Genomic DNA, 19,687 nt, shown 5'->3' with positions numbered 1-19,687 from the left:
ATTTACATCTTTCGATAAGGTATCACTAAGTTTTCGTTTGAGCAATTTTATGAAAGAGAAAATACTTTAACAAAACCAGATATATCTAAATAGTGCCCAGGATTTGGTCATGTAGTTATAACTTTTACAATATTTCTAGAATTTATATGCTCAAATTCTAGGGATTTTGTGTCATCTTAGTAGAAAGAAGTTTGCCCTTTTCATTTCATTTTTATGAAATCTCTTTGGGAGTAGTAAAGATAGGCAAAACAATTTGTTTAATAGTCTAATATATTGTTTTGCTTCTTCAACTTCAAATATGGAAACAGTTTTGAACCAGGATCCTGATTTAAATCAACCTGTTTTTGCTGATTTTCTTCTCTTGAACTTTCTATTTATTTTGGACACAGTAGACATTTTTGCTGAATTTCACTTCTACCTTTCTTAGGTACCTACCTACCTAGGTTCAAGTTTGGTACCACTAGATTGGTAAAGCTGATTTAATTCTAAATCCCTTCTCATTCAGCACAGAAGAAAGCTTGCCTATAAGTATCTGATTTAATTATTTTGAATAATCAATGAGCTAACCAAAGAGATAATGAGGAAATCAAATACCTGATATTTAAAACTAAACTGGTATTCATCTCTTTACTTTAAATTTGGTCTCTTGAAAGTCTCACATTTCTTACCCACTGTTGTGCCATAGTTTTAGGATTAATGGTATTCTTTCCTTTCAGGCTTTAAATGAAGAGATTGTTAATAGAAAGAAGAATGTAGATCAAGCTATTAAAAACGGTCAGGCTCTTCTAAAACAAACCACAGGTACTTTGAAAAGTGCATCTCTTAGCACCTCTATGGTCTACAAAGACAATCACATTTCCAGGGAAGTAAGCTCCTTGCATTAGCCACTTCTGTTAGTATATATGAGGAGCTTGGTATTCACTGATTGTGTTACCGTGTGCTCCAGGAGGCTGATGACCTGTGTCCTGTTTCCTGCTAAATCTTATGGAAACTAAAGGACTCAGTTGTCTCATATCAGTTATAGATGATGATCCTCCTTGCCCTCCAGTATGTGGAATGCCAGCATTCTCTGAATGGTGCTATGGACGTCTAGAAACACCTGAAGCTGAACTCAGGCCTTAATAATCTCAGAAGTGGCCTCTTTTATCAAGTGGAAGGTTTATTTTATTTCCCACTTACTCTTCTTATGGGATGTTAAGTGAAATCATTACCAGAGGGAGAGAGCATCTATAAAATTAAAGGTCTGATTGGAAGAAAGGGGGATTAAAGGGACTCCTCATCCCCAGATCTCTTAAATATGAATAATTGTGCTATCTCCCACAGGTGAAGAAGTGTTACTTATCCAGGAGAAACTAGATGGAATAAAGACTCGCTATGCAGACATCACAGTCACTAGCTCCAAGGCCCTCAGAACTTTAGAGCAAGCCCGGCAGCTGGCCACCAAATTCCAGTCTACCTATGAGGAACTGACTGGTTGGCTTAGGGAGGTGGAGGAGGAGCTGGCAGCCAGTGGAGGACAGTCTCCCACAGGGGAGCAGATACCCCAGTTTCAGCAAAGACAGAAGGTGAGCTGTCATTCCATACTGTAAAGGGAAAAGTTACCTCTTTATCAGAGTTGTTAAGGTTTATCACCTTTATTTAAATCTAAACCAAAAATGTCTGCCTCCCTCCTTTATTTACTCACAGACAGTAAGATTTGACATAAAGACAAATTATGTCAATTTATGTATAATATATACATAAATTATATATATATTATAGTCTAAAGGAGAAAAAGTTAAATCTCACATGCCTAGGAAGTTTGCTTTGTATGTAACATTTTATGATTTACCTCCATTTTTCATTCTCAAAGAGTACTTCATGTTTTTATTTGATTCTCCTACAGGATCTAGTATAGTTCTAGATGCAGAGTGATACTGTATAGGTACTTGTTAAGTTAAATGCCTAGCCTATGGTTAAAACATTATTTATCATTTCTATTGAAGTGACGAGAAAAAAGAACGAAGCACTGTTTGTTTTACCCGGAGACAGTCTGGCTCAAGAAGTCATGCAGACAGTTCTAAGCAGGCAGCAGCTAAGTCTAAAGTCAGGCTTCAGAATGACTGAAAAATCTGAGACAAGAAAAAATAACTGAAGGAAGGAGGTCAGAGCCCTGCTGGGATGTGTGGTAGAGATAGCACTTTCCACCCAGCACAGCTGCTAATGTGCTTTATTTAGCAAGGTATGGCCTGAAAACTCTTTTCCCTCCTTAGGAATTAAAGAAGGAGGTCATGGAGCACAGGCTGGTGTTGGACACAGTGAATGAGGTGAGCCATGCTCTCTTAGAGCTGGTGCCTTGGAGAGCCAGAGAAGGGCTGGATAAACTTGTGTCCGATGCCAATGAGCAATACAAACTGGTCAGTGACACTGTTGGACAAAGGGTGGATGAAATTGATGCTGCTATTCAGAGATCACAACAGGTAATGTTTGTAATGCCTCTGCACTAATATTTTAGACAGTGGGGATTGATGTGTGAGATATAATACTATGAGCCATATAAATAAGAATAATGTCTCAGGAATGAGAATGACTTCAAGCTAAATCTGATGCAACAAACATTTCAGTAATGAAAAATGATTGGGTAGAGGTTTATGAGGATGGATCTAGGTTTGACCCAAAATACTTGATCCCTTTGAGTAAAGAAGAACTTGGAGAAGAGTCTGTGTGAGGCCTTTTCTTAGCTAAGCTAAGAAGTTTGATGGTGATAGGAGTAGACAGTATCTAGATCCAAAAGGTCCAAATGCATTACAATCTTAGTTTGATATAATCAACTCTCTTAGCATTAGATGGAAGAGGGGAAGGAACCAAGAACTATAATTACTATCAAATATGCAAACCAAAATAGCAGAGCTATCCAAAATAGAATCCTCTCAGTAAACACAGGTGTCATATTTCCCTTGATCTTTTTTCCTCCCTGCTTTCTGGAAAAAAGTTACTTGCCTTTTTCTGTAGCTGGATACCACCTTTTAATGGTCCATAGTACAAAAAATAAATGAATATAACATAACTCCTTGGGTTCATAGTAATAAGCAAATGCTTTTTGAACCACACAGAAATTTGCTTTGATTCCAGGTACACCCCCAGTGTGTCTTTAGCATTATCCCTAATCTTTGCCAGATATTTCAATAGGAAACTTATTGAGCTTGGGAGAAGCCTATTTTAAATAACAGTGCAGGTTGGCAAAGTCAAAGAGGAAGAGATAAAAGATGGGGGGACCCTCATGATACAAAAGTCATATAGAGCATGTTTTTGTTATTACATAACCAGATCTGGTGTTTCTAATGCTCCTTCCGTTGAGTAAGTACTTGACTCAACTGTCTATGGCCATGCTAAGTTTATAGTTAAACATCTGACTAAAACTGCTACTGTTTAATGTCTGGGGTAGGAAATGGGATTGGCAGAAAGAGTGCACTCACTCACATCAAAGTATTGATTAAAGGTATATTTCTTTTGAAGGGTGTCAATTTCTGTTGTTTTTATCTGTAGGACCACTAAGTAGGTTCTGTAACTTCCTTTAAAGAAGTTGAAATATGATCAATTCTAATTTGTTTGCATCTGGGCTTGTGATTCTTCCTAGTTTGGCCTTTACTTTATGAGATACAAATTATATTACTGAAAATCCAGGCCCTTCTATGTTGAATAAATTAGAGTTCTAAGAAGGAGACTTTGGCTGTATGTAATTTGTTTATTTTTCTTCATTACCTCTATTAGTATGAGCAAGCTGCTGATGCAGAACTAGCTTGGGTTGCTGAAACAAAACGGAAACTGATGGCCCTGGGTCCAATTCGCCTGGAACAGGACCAGACCACAGCCCAGCTGCAGGTACAGAAGGTAAGTGTAACACTGGTGTGCCCACTCTGACCTGAGCTAATAGAATCATCGGTAGCTTCGAGTGACTAGGAGAGATTCTGATTAACCTATGTCAAGTGGAACGATTTAATGGCATGATGGAGAATAGAAATTAATTTTATATATACTTAGTTGGGGTAAGGAAGAAATTTTTTGCTTTGCGAAAAAGGAAAAATAGGCCCATTAATCCAGGAAAGAATAGTTAGCAGTTTCCTGGATGACTTTTAGGAGGGAGGATGTTTGTGTAAGCTGCTAAAGAAGAAAAGCAAAAAAAGATGTTGGATAGACAAAGTGTCTAACTTTGTAAGAACAATTTTTGATGTGGCTTTAAAGCAAAGAATTTTTCGCACGTTGTGTCTTACCATTCACTAACACAGGCTCAGGCTCTTTTTACTTCCTGACTTAACTACAGTTTGCTTTTCAAAGGCTTTCTCCATTGACATCATTCGACACAAAGATTCAATGGATGAACTCTTCAGTCACCGTGGTGAAATCTTTGGCACGTGTGGGGAGGAGCAGAAAGCTATATTACAGGTGAATGACATTGATTTATGCGCCACATTGTTCCTGTCTTGATTATGGTGAATTAGAAGTACAATTGTGAAATGATAGTTTAAGATTTTTTTTCCTCCTGAACTTTCTTAATGCTGATTGTCATTAAAGTCAAACTTGATGTTCTAGGGAATTCAGACTCCTAACCCCGTGTTCACAAATGTCTAAACAGCCCTAGTATATAATGTGAAATATATTGCAAATCCATCTTCTTTATAACAAAGAAATTGCTACTTATCCTTACTCCTTAGGGAGTAAGCTTTGAGTTACTTTTCAAGGAATTTATGGTAGGGTTTTTAAAAGGGTATGGTCAACCACACTTTCTCAAAAACATTTATAAATTGACTGAGCTACTCATCATAAACCTTTGAAGGATAAATGCCAGATTTCTGCAGACATTTTTTATCAGAGGAAAAAAGGCAAAACTCAATGGGCAAAGATTCCATCATAGCCCCTGAGATGTTCAGTTTTAAACTGATCTGTTATAGTCTGTATCTAAGGGTGTGTGTCATTACTGAACGGTTAATTTTACTGTGCTTGTGCTATTTTACTGTCTTTAGTTTTATTTTCATCTTTCAAAAATTATAGACATAATTTTTCAGATAAATATAAAGAAAATGAAAATGACTTGTAATCTTACTAGATTAGTCCATATTTTTAAATAATTTAGTGTGTATTCCTTTAGACTTTTCAATGTATGTATACCTACATTTTTTCCTTAAAAGAAGAGTTTGTAATAGTAATAACTTTTTTTTAATTCATAGGAAAAGACAGAGTCTCTAATACAGCAATATGAAGCCATTAGCCTACTCAATTCAGACCGTTATGCCCGCCTAGAGCGGGCACAAGTCTTGGTGAACCAGTTTTGGGAAACTTATGAAGAGCTCAGCCCCTGGATTGAGGAAACTCGGGCACTAATAGCACAGTTACCTCCTCCAGCTATTGATCATGAGCAGCTCAGGCAGCAGCAGGAGGAAATGAGGGTAAGGAGTACTCCAACTTTTATTGCAGAACTAAAAATGGGCTCTGTAACTTATTCAAAAACAACATATTTATTTGTGCCTACCGTGTGCAAGTTCTATATTATGAAGTTATTTCTTAATCAGTTAGAATTTCTTTGCATAATAAAGTACATACATGAATTATTTCCTTTGTTATTTAATACAAATTGATTAAAGGATAAGATTATGGAGATGTTGAGAACCTGGGTGTTACAGAGGTAAAGAAAGAGTTAACTTAAAAAATCAAGGGTATTTAAAATATTTCCAGGGACAGTATAGGGTGTTGTTAGACTCAAGGTGTTTTTGGATGGCTCTTTCCACTTGGTTAGGTACCAACTGGAGTGAGAGCTGTGAAGTAATGTCAGAAAGCTTTTTGCTGTATGTGGTTAAGACAAAAGGGAAATTTATAGACATTTCAATTAATGTTATTACCATTAATGATATTTTATTAAATGTTTAGCTTGTGCTTATTGCCATTCCCGTGTTCCTATAAGTAGAAGGATGCAAACTGGATGTAGCCAGCAGAAAAGTCAAGTCAGGGAGTGGTTGCCTTGCCAGAAATGTTGCTCTTCCGTAGCTTATCCTGCTTGGTGTGTCTCAGTCTGGGGAGGGAGACAGGTATTAAACCATGTAAATTATAATATGGTACATAGAAGTATTTATGAGTACAGAAGAAGTTGGGGTAGATTTGCATGACACGGGTGGTAAAGGAGACTGAGAAAGGATGTATCTAGGAAGGCTTCCAGGGCAACAATACATCTGAACTGGCTTTTGAAAATTAAGAGGATTAGGTAGTGTCAGAGATCAAGACTTAGGTATTTTTCTGTTCCCCCATAAATGATGAGATGCTGGAACTTACTGGCATTTAATAATTTAGTTTGTTCCTCTCAAAGTTAGTATTATCTTTGACCGAAGTATCTAAATAAACTGGTATAAAAGTGCTCATGTTTTAATCCATATTTCTTTACATAGCAACTAAGGGAATCTATTGCTGAACACAAACCGCATATTGATAAGCTACTAAAGATAGGCCCACAACTAAAGGAGTTAAACCCTGAGGAGGGAGAAATGGTGGAAGAAAAATACCAGAAAGCTGAAAACATGTATGCTCAAATAAAGGAGGAGGTGCGCCAGAGAGCCCTGGCTCTGGATGAGGCTGTGTCCCAGTCCGCGCAGGTATGTATGTGTCTGACATTCATAACCTTCAACTGTCTGTTAGTCTAAGCAAGAGATCTCTGTATCAGGTATGGCTCTATGTGCAGGAATGTCCAGACCAGCATGTTGATAATACGTGATCGATAGAGTTAGAAAGCTTTGCCTATCTGCATTTTTATTCCAGGGAACATTGGCATACTGATACTGTAAGAAGCATAAAATGCAGGTATATATTGTCTGTTGACGGTTTCCCTGAAAACTTTCTATGTTGTGATGATCCTTTAGTAGGGATGATTTTGGATAAATTTATCTTGCAGATTCAAAAGCAGTGACTGCCTCAGAAAAAATTTCCTTATTGGTCCTGTTACTTTTGAGATTTAGAACAACAGCACATTAGTTTTCTTACTCAAGAAGCAACAAGCTAGCTCCTAGTTGAGAGATGATGCTTGGGTAGGGAGAAATAAGAGCCAAAGAGAAGCATAAACCACCCATAGTGGAGTTTAAAGCATGTAACTACATACTTTTCAACTAATATGTTACTGTTAGTGGTACTTTTGTCATGTCTGGGTATTTTATTCCTATGTTTAGTCAATATTCTTGGTTAATATTTGTACTTACTCAAGTTTTTCCCCCCCACCTTCCGTCCCATCTCTCACTCACATTGTGGAATGTGTTACTTTGTGTTGTTGCTGCCTGCTCCTGTCTTCCCCACATGGTCACATTTCATTGTTGTGTTGACTGCGCCCACCATTACAGATTACAGAGGTAAGGTACCCACCCCCATTGGTATTAGGGTGTTCTTATAAAACTGAAAATTGAAGGCATTACCTATCATGAAATTTCCCCTAATGTTAGTGGAATAAATTTGACTAGTGCACTTTACCATGCCAGTTTCATTTGGGGGTTGAACCTAGAAGTGAGGGAATGATGGGAAGTGATTTTGTTAAGGAAATCCCACCATGTTTTTCCTACAGGACATTTAAAATTGATAAGCCTTACACTAATTAAAGAATCCAGAGTTGGTTTTAGATAGATTTTTTTAGAAGGCAAGCTTATCTCTTTCGCTGCCTTTTCTCCTCTCTCTGAATTGTTATAAATGAGAATTTTATAATTGTAGTCATGTTATTCAAAGAACCAAAAAGGTGGGAAGGTAATTGTTATTTCAGAATAAGATTAGATTTGGTCTTCCTTAATTGCCTTTCATCATGCCAACATTTTCCTCTCTCACTATTCCATACGGTGGGTTGTTAAATTGCATGCCATGATACTTTTAAATGCCAAATCATGTAGCATTTTAAGTTCCCCATCCATTTACACAGCTGGTGGAAGGCATCTAACTTCTTGGTCTAGTCTGTTGCATGCAACTGTCATCTGAGATGTTGACATACTGACTCTCACTGGTTTCATAGTCTTGTCCCTTTTTCATTACATTGGTTGAAATAGGAGAAATATTGTTGCAGCAATAAAGATTTGAGTTGATTTCTGGTATATTAATATCTTTTTATTCTTAAAATAAATATTGGCTTTTTTTTTATCTGATGGGTCAGCTCTGGTGTACTGTGCCCAAACAGTTTCTTAGCCAAACCCAATACTTAACAGCCATTGGGCTGGGCTGAGCACAGGTTATCCTAAACAGTAGTAGATTTATACCTTGTCCTTGTTCCCTAACACTTCCCCAAGAAGTGTGATGAGGTGTTGCTGTGATGGCTAATGTTTCAACATTTGTTTAGTTTCATGATAAAATTGAACCTATGTTGGAGACTCTGGAGAATCTTTCCTCTCGCCTCCGTATGCCACCACTGATCCCTGCTGAAGTAGACAAGATCAGAGAGTGCATCAGTGACAATAAGAGTGCCACCATGGAGCTAGAAAAACTGCAGCCGTCCTTTGAGGGTCTGAAGCGCCGTGGAGAAGAGCTCATTGGGCGATCTCAGGGAGCAGACAAGGATCTGGCTGCAAAAGGTGCTTGATGGGTGTAATTATTTTTAAAGAAAATCAGTAGAATAAATTCAAGGCTGTGGTTGTCTCCAGCATCCCACCAGATATATTTATTTCATTGAATAGAAAGGCAGTCCCCCAGTAATGAGTATTCCAGCAAGTCATTTGAAGGTCATTTAGAATTCAGAACACATTTCCCCATTGAAACAAGGTTACAATTGGTAGTTAGATTCCCAGGCCAGGAAACAAATGCTCCTTTAACCCCCTAATGTGAGTAAACTACAGTATCAATAGTGGGTACAACATAACTACCTTTTATAACAGTTTCCATGGGAAAACATACAAGTTCAACATAGAACACTACAAATAGAGTTCTCATTTCAGCCTCTTTGTACATTAGAGGTTTTGTATCTTAGCAGTACCTTTATATTAGTTTATTTTCAGATTACCTCTGTTATCCCTTTGTGTGAGAGACCAACATAAGCCTAAAATGCTAATGTAGAAATAATAAAACTAAGATAGAAAAGTATCCTTCAGTTATAAATGTTTAGAGCGTTTTTTTTAAAGATGGTTTCATTGGAAAGGTTAGATGGAATTTCTGATGAAACTGATTTCAAGTACTTAGAGAAGTTCTATTCACTTATCTTTTTTACCTCCTCAGAAATCCAAGATAAATTGGATCAAATGGTATTCTTCTGGGAGGACATTAAAGCTCGGGCTGAAGAGCGAGAAATTAAATTTCTTGATGTCCTTGAATTAGCGGAGAAGTTCTGGTATGATATGGCAGCTCTCCTGACCACCATCAAAGATACCCAGGATATTGTTCATGACTTGGAAAGCCCAGGCATTGACCCATCCATCATCAAACAACAGGTTGAAGCCGCAGAGGTAAGAAAGAAACAGAACCCCTCCTCTCACGTGTTTGTCCTCTAGAAAAGCACTTTATCGAAGTATGTTGTGTTGTTAACTGCTTACCCAGGCTGAGTTCCTCAAAAATTTTCTAAAATTTTTTTTTTAAGTTAAGGCTTCTTTTCCACTTGAAAAAAATATCTGCTCATTATGGTAAATGTCTTTAATGTAAAAAAAAAAATAGATGGTAGAAAATGAAAATCAGTTTTGGACTCATCATCAAGAGATAACAATTGTTACTTTGACATACCTTTTTCTAGTCTTTTTGGGGAGTCTAGTTTTTACTAAATGCATTTCTCACCTCTTCTCGTCCTTTTAGCACAAGCCAAGCCTATCTTGATATTATCTCTATTTCTTATTTTATTTCAGCTATTTTTCCCCACAGAAATTTTCCCCATCCCTACCCCTGTCAATAAGGCCAGTCCATGAACCAATTTTTAGGATATGGCACAAACTTCTTTAAGATTATAGAGTCTAGCACTCCTATTATACCAGTCAGTCAGTGCTTAAATTTTTTATTTGTACTTTATTATTTTACCCTTGTTGATATACTTCTCTAAAATAGACTTCTGGCTGTAGATTATACTCTCCTTGGAGGCAGGAAGGAATGAACCTTTTGTGAATTATTGAAGCTCATTCTACCTTTCCCATACTGTTTTATATATACATATATCTCTATAGAATAGTTGATACGTATTTTGTGTATATATATGAAAAATAACCAGAGTCTGAAACTTCACTGTCTAGGTAAGTGAAATATTATGAACATTGAAAGGCTTTTATGAAATTGACAGTTCTGTAGAACATCTGCTATTGATGGGGGTATAAATCACATTTGCAAAGTTTGGGAAGTTCTGTTCTGCTTTCTGTTTTGGCTTATATGCTGTTCATTACACGTAGACTATTAAGGAAGAGACAGATGGTCTCCATGAGGAGTTGGAGTTTATTCGAATCCTTGGAGCAGATTTAATTTTTGCCTGTGGAGAAACTGAGAAGCCCGAAGTGAGGAAGAGCATTGATGAGGTATGGAAAAATGGATGAGGCATTCAGATGGAACATTAGTGGCCTCAGACTAAAGAGTGGTATTGATTGAAGAATCTGACGGCATGTTTTTCCCCTAGATGAATAATGCTTGGGAGAATTTAAACAAAACGTGGAAAGAGAGGCTAGAAAAACTTGAAGATGCCATGCAAGCTGCTGTGCAGTATCAGGACACTCTTCAGGTGAGAGGCCAGGAGGTGACCACCAAGGAAATACGGGTCTCATTTGTAGCCATTTCCTGCTTTCGGCACAGGAGTGGATCACTTTTCACAGGACCTAAGACAGTGCTGTTTCTCTGTTTCTAACCAATGTTTCCCACCTCTATTGAGAAAAGTAGTGCCGTATGTCTGAATGTCTACTTTTCCTGCCATTTTAATCATCACCATTGCCTGCTCGACATAGAGTCATTCGGCTGTACGGTGAAGCTGCCCTTATTGTGTGAGAGTCATTGCTTGCTAGAGGTTCCAAACCCAGGTTTTCTTGAAGCAGTTTAGTATAGTAGCTTCAGGATACTATGAGTGTCTCAACAGAGAAATGTTAACTTTTATTCAAATTTAGTATTTCCAGATGGTAGTTTATTTTGGGCCTCATCTCAGTAGCATTGGCTCTGTTCTTAAATCTCCATAGTACTAAAGAGCATTATCCCTTATCTCTGCCCCCTACCTAAATGCAAATATTATAGCACAAGGTGTTTTGATTCATCCCTTCTTATATTAGCAGGGATAATGCTAATTCTCACCCAACTTCTGTTTTTGTTTTTGACTATTTACTTGTATTTTTATTCTAGGCAATGTTTGACTGGCTAGATAACACTGTGATTAAACTCTGCACCATGCCCCCTGTTGGCACTGACCTCAACACTGTTAAAGATCAGTTAAATGAAATGAAGGTTTGTATCTGGGAATGGCTTTTGAAGAATTGCTTCTTTTTAGTTTTTAAAGGCTTAGTTTGATGTTAACATTAAGTATGTCTTTAATAGGAGTTCAAAGTGGAAGTTTACCAACAGCAAATTGAGATGGAGAAACTCAATCACCAGGGTGAACTGATGCTAAAGAAAGCTACTGATGAAACAGACAGAGACATTATACGAGAACCATTGACAGAACTGAAACACCTCTGGGAGAACCTGGGTGAGAAAATTGCCCACAGACAGGTAAGGCGAGTAGCAGAGTACATCAGTGAACTACTCTCTGCTCTTTTCTAATTTCCTAACAAATATTCCCTTTCTGTCTCTTTCTGAGTAGCATAAGTTAGAAGGTGCTCTCTTGGCCCTTGGCCAGTTCCAACATGCCTTAGAAGAACTGATGAGTTGGTTGACACACACTGAAGAGTTGTTAGATGCTCAGAGACCAATAAGTGGAGACCCTAAAGTCATTGAAGTTGAGCTTGCAAAGCACCATGTAAGTGTTTTCATTTTTTCATCTCTGTCCTTACTGGTTTGAGACCATATTGCCACCAGAAGCCTTTTGATGTGTGTATCTTAGGGAACCAAGCTTGATGATGTCTATAGAGATAAATTATGTTGTTTGACACTTTTTAGGTTCTAAAAAATGATGTTTTGGCTCATCAAGCCACAGTGGAAACAGTCAACAAAGCTGGCAATGAACTTCTTGAATCTAGTGCTGGAGATGATGCCAGCAGCTTAAGGAGCCGTTTGGAAACTATGAACCAATGCTGGGAGTCAGTGTTACAGAAAACAGAAGAGAGGGAGCAGCAGCTTCAGTCGACACTGCAGCAGGTACGTGTGACATCCAAGTTAGGTAGGGAGAGCTATGCAGATAAACAGAAAGCCTCTCTAAGTCAGAGAGAGGAAAGCAGTTTGGGGTAGAACCCCCTGTGTCTTAAGAGGAAGGTCTGTTCTGTGCTAAGACTCGTTTGGAAAGAACAGCTTTTGATTGGGTGGTTCTTTTTTAGATTAATTGGTAGCCCAGTCTCTTTATTTCCATTCAAAGTTAGTAGATCTTCACTATAAAAACCTTGTTCACAGATTTAGTTTTTTCTTGAATCAAGTCAGATCCCCCCTATACAACAGAACCTTAGTTATATAGTCAGTTCATCAGATTATATCAGATGTCTCTAATATGTTATTGTGAGGTCTGAAGGAATCTGCTAGATTCTCACAATAAATAAGCATATTGGGCCCGTGCTAATACAGCAACAGAACAGCTCTGCCTGTGAGCAGCCCAAAATTTATTCCTGAAGATAAATTCCTCATATGATCATTTAGAAAGTTTACTTTTGGGCTGAGCATGGTGGCTCGTACCTATAATCCTAGCACTTTGGGAGGCTGAGCTGGAAGGATCATTTGAGGTTAGGAGTTCTAGACCAGCCAGAACAACTTAGCGAGACCCCATCTCTACAAAAAATAGAAAAAATTATCCAGGCGTGGTGGCACACGCCTGTAGTCCCAGCTGCTCTGGAGGATCACTTGAGCACAGGAATTTGAAATCGCAGTGGGCTATGTTGACCCCACTGCACTTTCACCCAGGCAACAGTATAGAACCCTGTCTCAAAAAAAAAAAAAAAGAAAAAGAAAAAAGACAGTTTACTTTTGAAGCTAAGAATTGACTACTGACATTGCTGATATGTCTTTTTCTCAAAAGGCCCAGGGTTTCCACAGTGAAATTGAAGATTTCCTCTTGGAACTGACTAGAATGGAGAGCCAGCTTTCTGCATCTAAGCCCACGGGAGGACTTCCTGAAACTGCTAGGGAACAGCTTGATACACACATGGTAATGGCAGTTTCTTGAAATTGAGCAATAAGCATCCCATATTCAGTAGCTCCTTTCTGAGATCACAGTCATATATGTATCTGGGAGTCTACAAAGTGTAGTGCATTTTTAGCAACAATCTAGTACAACCTTGAGGATTGCTGCTTATTACAGGTTTCTAATATTTTACCGTAGGCAGCAGTAATGACAGGGAAGAGTCAACTGGAAATACATTGGTGAGCTGGTAAATCTTGGGTTGATCAGTTTGATTAGCACAAGAATATTGACTTGAAGGTGAGAACATCAAGAAAACAAATACATCATCTGTCATGAGATCAAAAGTGGAAAAAAAGGCTGGGCGCGGTGGCTCACGCCTGTAATCCTAGCACTCTGGGAGGCCGAGGCGGGTGGATTGCTCGAGGTCAGGAGTTCGAGACCAACCTGAGCGAGACCCCGTCTCTACTAAAAATAGAAATAAATTAGCTGGCCAACTAAAATATATATATAGAAAAAGTTAGCTGGGCATGGTGGTGCATGCCTGTAGTCCCAGCTACTGGGGAGGCTGAGGCAGTAGGATCGCTTAAGCTCAGGAGTTTGAGGTTGCTGTGAGCTAGGTTGACGCCATGGCACTCACTCTAGCCCGGGCAACACAGCGAGACTCTGTCTCCAAAAAACAAAAAAAAAGTGAAAAAAAAAAGACAAATACAAACATAGATGTGTTTGTATTTAAGAAGACTACTTAGTGAGGATTTAGGAAACATGAAGAGATGCTGACAATATTTCAAGAAAGCATGCTGAGAACAAAAGGCAACATAATTTCTAGGCAAATCCTTCATGAAAAGGGGAAATAAATTATTGGGGTCTATTTTTGTGATTTCTGATCCATAAAAGGAATTTCTTCTATTTACTTAGTAACAAAATTATCTTAATATTTTACTTTGTCACTTGGCAACAAATTTATCTCATTTAATAAAATGCACTAACATTAAAATAATAAATTATTTAATGGTAATAATTAAATGTTAATTGCTTAATATTAAAATTATTTTTAATATTAACATTTTAGTATTGAGGAAGAATCGTGGATTTCATTCCCTAATAGCTCAGCAGTTGAACTGAATCCAAAAGGAAGGCTTTTAATCAAGATGAGGCCTTCCTGGACTTTTCCAGACTCTGCTAGTGAATCTGTGTGTGGGTGTCTTCCAGGGAATTGGTATTATTGATATCTTTCCTGCCTTTTCTTGTAGGAACTCTATTCCCAGCTAAAAGCCAAAGAAGAGACTTATAATCAGCTGCTTGACAAGGGCAGGCTTATGCTTCTAAGCCGTGATGATTCTGGGTCTGGCTCTAAGACAGAACAGAGTGTTGCACTGTTGGAGCAGAAGTGGCATGTGGTCAGCAGTAAGATGGAAGAAAGAAAGGTATCATCACAAAATACAAGTGTTATTACTGTGTTTGAGTAGTTTGCTTGGTGATTGCATATACAATAATTGCCATCTTGTTTATATGAAGATTTTTCAAAGACCAATATATTGTAATAGAAGTTGCAAAACCGATACCCTCTGAACTGGCTGTGTCTTCTGCTATTAAATTTCTGTTTTCCATCCATGTCAAACTACATTGATGGTACTAGTTTCTGCTGATATTTGCTTTTATAATTATTCATTCCTTTTCTACATCTACCAGTTAAGACATTACTGCCTGTTTCTGCTCAGTGATGGACTTCATATCCCACAGTAATCACCAATTTGTGTTCCTACTTACAAACAAGGTTTTGCTGGAGTTGGTGACTTGGGATCATGAGGGCAGGGACAGGGCATGTGGGGAGTGTGACTAATAATTCTCCATAAGGAATTTGGTTTCTAGTATAAGTGCTGTATACAAGGAATTTTACTAAAAATCAGCAGAGAAGTAAATTATATGACCTCTCCCCACTCTTCTTCAAAAATCAAGTTCTTTTCTCTACAAAAGCAGAGAAAAACAATTAAGGATCAAGTATTTGCCCAAAAAGATTCTATGTTTTATGTGAGTCCAGACTTTCACTGTTTTTTGTTGGTCATATCAAGTGTAAAATATGTGTGCAAACCTGTTGGCCACATTCACTCAATCAATAGTTATTATGCAGGTGTGTCCCAGGCACTATGCTAGGTTTATAGAGGAAACAGTAAAAAGCATGAACACTATCATTGTGAAGTTAGTGGAGAGAAGGACATAAATATTCACACACATAAATGAGCATTTTGAAAGAAGAATTAATTTCCTAGAATCCTTCTATCATGGGGTTGGGTGATTTTGTTCTATGAAGAATGGCCAGAGGACCTGAGTATGTAGCTGCATTCTAAGCCTTGGACAGGCTGTCATCCATAGTTCCTGCAGAAGGCAGAACTAAGACTAATTAAAAAAACTGAGGCAGATTCTAGCTCATAATCAAGAAATTTCCAGAGAGTTTTCCTAACAGTGGAGCAGAATGCCTCAAAGTAGTTACCTGTCATTGCAAATGGTCAGGCAAATCTGGGTGTCAAAGTATAGTTATTTCTGATTTTGCAGAAACATTATATTTCAAAATTAGTAAAATCATTACTAAATGTGTATGGTGCTGTATCAAAGAAGATATAGATATAATGATGTGGAAAGAATTTCTACCATCTAGGAACTTATATTAATTTCTAAATATTTCTATAATGGATTTGAGGTAGATTTCATTTTTCCACTTGATTTGTTTCAATTGGGTTTGTACATGTTTATAACATTTATTATAATGTTTTTTGAGGGGGTTACAAAAGGAACCTGACAGCACAAATAGGACAATGAAAATCATATATAACCCAATGAGCTAGAATTAACAGCATTAATATTTTTAGTGTACATCTTGGGGTTTTTTTCTGTGAATAATTTGGATATATATATTTTTAACAGCCTGTCATTATTTTACTTTGCCTCCCTAATAGATTGTCTGGAGGCAGGAAGTTGGGGGTAGAGGTCTCTGAGGATGGAGCTTGTGGACTCTGTGGAATTGAAGTGTCCTTGTGGAGAGTAACACTTGCCCTGAATGAGCCATTGTTTTTGCCCTTCGGATTTAGATCAAAGTGTCTAAAAATTTACATCTAGTATTGTCTTTTTTTGCCTAGAATCTCTTGGCTTCTTTTATTACATTTTATGCTTGTAGCATAAACATAAGTTTCAGACTCAGACATTTTCATATGCCGTATTTTCTGAGGCCATGTATTTGACATCATCTTTATGGTAAAAGACTTTTCATTTAGCTGTTTTTACACCACAGAAAATATGTTAAAGGAAACAGAGACTTTATCTGAAGCAGGTTGCATAGCCTGCAGCTGTTACCGCTAAAGACTCTGCTCACTTACATTGATTGAATAGTTTTATTCCTGTTCCAGGAAGTGGAAAGTGGTAGAGAAAGGAACTTAGCTGCTCATTGTGCTCTTTCCTTTTCCATGTACACAGTTCTTGTCCAGTTGTTTCAGTTTCAAACACTAAACATTAAAATGTCCCCTTCTTTACAAACAAGGCATGCTTGGCAGTTGAGTAAATGAGGCTTCGTTTTTAGAGGTCATTTCATTTGGTGTACAATTCACGCCTTTGTCATTGAAGCTATAATTCCTGAATTTGGCACTTTTTCTTTTTGTGTGTGTGTTTTATTTAAAATTCAGTCAAAGCTGGAAGAGGCCCTCAACCTGGCAACAGAATTCCAGAATTCCCTACAAGAATTTATCAACTGGCTCACTCTGGCAGAACAGAGTTTAAACATCGCTTCTCCTCCCAGCCTGATTCTAAACACTGTCCTTTCCCAGATAGAGGAGCATAAGGTAACTGTGACATTATGACGCTGCCTTCCTTTTGAAAGGAATGCTCCTTTATCTTAAGCTTAAAAAAAGCAATGTTGTTCCCTCAGGTTTTTGCTAATGAAGTGAATGCTCATCGAGACCAGATCATTGAGCTGGATCAAACTGGAAATCAGTTAAAGTTCCTTAGCCAAAAACAGGATGTTGTTCTGATCAAGAATTTGTTGGTTAGTGTCCAGTCTCGGTGGGAGAAGGTGGTCCAGCGATCCATTGAAAGAGGTCGATCACTAGATGATGCCAGGAAGCGGGCAAAGCAAGTAAGTTGTAAAAGAAAGATAATTAATTTATCGAACAACTTTGGGCTGCATATATCAAGTCTCTGGAATGGTTTTCATAAACATGTTGTATAGTTTACATATTTGTTCCTGTTGTAACTTATTTCTTATGTAATTTTAGTTCCATGAAGCCTGGAAAAAACTGATTGACTGGCTAGAAGATGCAGAGAGTCACCTGGATTCAGAACTGGAGATATCCAATGACCCAGACAAAATTAAACTTCAGCTCTCTAAGCATAAGGTGAAGCAGTTCAGCGCTCTTAAGTCCTGAGCTTGGTAGTCACTAAAGCTTGTAGCTTGCTAAAAAGAAAAATCAGTGGTAGTCAAAAGAAAACCAGTTGGTTAATGTTAAAAAGTCAAGATGATGAAGCGAGGGTTCCATTTAGACATCTGACTAACTCTTTTTGTTCTTTTAAATAACAATTTAAACAAAGTGGTTAAGGGAGTAAACAATTAAAGCTGTAGGCTTTTAGAAATTGTCAAGCACTGCTGAATATGGCATAAACAAAAAATTATAAATTTTTATCCGGGCGTAGTGACGTATGCCTGTAATCCCAGCACTTTGGGAAGCTGAAATGGGAAGGCTAACTTGAGGTCAGGAGTTCAAGACCAGCCTGGGCAACATAGTGAGACCCTGTCTCTATTTTTAAAAAATACAAATTAAAATAAAAAATTATAAATTTCTTGAGGATAAGTTGTTACTAATTTTAGTTCAAAAAGTAATGATATTCAAAGGCTAGGTGCAGTGCCTCACAACTATAATCTCAGCACTTTGGGAGGCCGAGGCAGGAGGATTGCTTGAGACCAGCCTGGACAACATAGTAGCCTCTGTCTCTAAAAACATTAAAAATTATCCAGGCATATGGTACATGCCTGTAGTCCCAGCTACTAGGGAGGCTAAAGCAGGAGGATCTCTTGAGCCCAGGAGTTTGAGGTTATATCAGCTATGATCGTACCACTGCACTCTAGTCTGGGCAACAGAGTAAGACCCTGTCTTCTTAGAAAGAAAAAAAAATAGTAGAGATTTTCATACTATATTTGGTTTCTAGCCTGAAAACTCAAACTATTTTGTTCCAAGTCAAAATGTTATCTGACTTTTAACATGTTATTTTCTTTCTGGAAACATAGGAGTTTCAGAAAACTCTTGGTGGCAAACAGCCTGTGTATGATACCACAATTAGAACTGGCAGAGCACTGAAAGAAAAGACTTTGCTTCCTGATGATACTCAGAAACTTGACAACTTACTGGGAGAAGTCAGAGATAAATGGGATACTGTTTGTGGCAAGTCTGTGGAACGGTGAGCATGAAGGTCCCCCTTCAGGGGTGTGTTTGGGATCTTCGAAGTAACTAAGAGACTGTTATTAGATTCTATAAAATGGTGATAAAGATAATGCATTGGTAAGAGGTTTTGTACCATCTTAACATCTCCAGTTAATTCAAAGAGATTTATGAAGTAATTTGAGTAAAACATTAAAGTTCTCATTTTAAACTTTAACCTTACTGTATTAGAAAGGGAGAGGTCCATAAAATCAAGCCAAACAGTAATAGAAGATCAGTAACTATAGTATTTGTACATCGACAGTTTGTATTACCAATAGTTGTCCTACTGAGCACTCTCACTGTGTGTCAGACACTGTCCAAAGTCTCTCTGTCATTACTTCATTTAACCATAATAATGCGTGACTTTTACTGAGCAAGTACTACTGGATATGTGCCAAACAGTGCCTAATAACCATTTAATTCTCATACCAACCACCAAGGTGAGAACTGTTTTTATTCCCATTTTACAGATGAGGAAATGGTAACAAAGAGGTTCTTAACTCCCCTACGTTCACTCAGCTACTAAGTGGTAGAGCTGAAGTTTGAACCTTAGTACTTGGTTCTGAAAGTTGTGCTTTCATCCATTCACACCCACTATGCTACGCTAAAATTACAATATCTCTGTACTATTTGTAGTCCAATTTTTGTTTTGATGAGGCTACCGAAATTCAAAGAGGTAAACAAACAGCTCAGGATCACACAACTGGAGTAGAGCTAGGAGCTGACTCCTGACCATCACCAAAACCACCTCTTGTCCTTGGAGTGGTTAAAGTGATCAATACAGATGGTGGGTTGTTAGGGTGTGCCCAAGTGTCACTGGACTATAAGATGCCCAAAGGGCATCTATGCCTGTCCCCTGTACTACACTTAATCCTTTCTAAAGAGAGGTTTGATTAAAAATGTCTCAGTATCCCTCTTAGTCACTTTTTTACTATTTCTAACTGTTGTAACATGGAAGTCACTTTCTATATAGAGCTCAAGCAATATTGCCTTTCAATAGGCAGAATTGTGGGCCATTCATAAAAAGAATTTCTAA

At 37.8% G+C, this 19,687-nt stretch overlaps 1 protein-coding gene across 7 annotated transcripts in view; it reads left to right on the top strand.

The window, feature by feature from the left end:
- The window catches only part of MACF1 (microtubule actin crosslinking factor 1), a 314,885-nt gene that overhangs the window by 263,649 nt on the left and 31,549 nt on the right, over positions 1–19,687 (top strand). For all 7 annotated transcript variants that reach the window (XM_045548191.1, XM_045548189.1, XM_045548188.1 and 4 more), the window contains 22 exons: positions 717–801; positions 1,324–1,565; positions 2,253–2,459; positions 3,751–3,870; positions 4,315–4,422; positions 5,205–5,423; positions 6,414–6,617; positions 7,353–7,361; positions 8,327–8,558; positions 9,196–9,422; positions 10,344–10,466; positions 10,565–10,666; positions 11,272–11,373; positions 11,464–11,637; positions 11,729–11,884; positions 12,025–12,222; positions 13,088–13,216; positions 14,443–14,616; positions 16,864–17,019; positions 17,106–17,312; positions 17,452–17,571; positions 18,459–18,628. In XM_045548191.1, coding sequence (XP_045404147.1) covers positions 717–801; positions 1,324–1,565; positions 2,253–2,459; positions 3,751–3,870; positions 4,315–4,422; positions 5,205–5,423; positions 6,414–6,617; positions 7,353–7,361; positions 8,327–8,558; positions 9,196–9,422; positions 10,344–10,466; positions 10,565–10,666; positions 11,272–11,373; positions 11,464–11,637; positions 11,729–11,884; positions 12,025–12,222; positions 13,088–13,216; positions 14,443–14,616; positions 16,864–17,019; positions 17,106–17,312; positions 17,452–17,571; positions 18,459–18,628 — 3,464 coding nt within the window. The remainder of the gene's footprint in view (positions 1–716; positions 802–1,323; positions 1,566–2,252; positions 2,460–3,750; positions 3,871–4,314; positions 4,423–5,204; positions 5,424–6,413; positions 6,618–7,352; positions 7,362–8,326; positions 8,559–9,195; positions 9,423–10,343; positions 10,467–10,564; positions 10,667–11,271; positions 11,374–11,463; positions 11,638–11,728; positions 11,885–12,024; positions 12,223–13,087; positions 13,217–14,442; positions 14,617–16,863; positions 17,020–17,105; positions 17,313–17,451; positions 17,572–18,458; positions 18,629–19,687) is intronic.

This window comes from Lemur catta, chromosome 3 (assembly GCF_020740605.2).
Source record: "Lemur catta isolate mLemCat1 chromosome 3, mLemCat1.pri, whole genome shotgun sequence".
Taxonomy (NCBI): Eukaryota; Metazoa; Chordata; class Mammalia; order Primates; family Lemuridae; genus Lemur; species Lemur catta.
The sequence above is the reverse complement of the archived record's forward strand: the minus strand, read 5'-3'. Positions and strand labels throughout refer to the sequence as shown.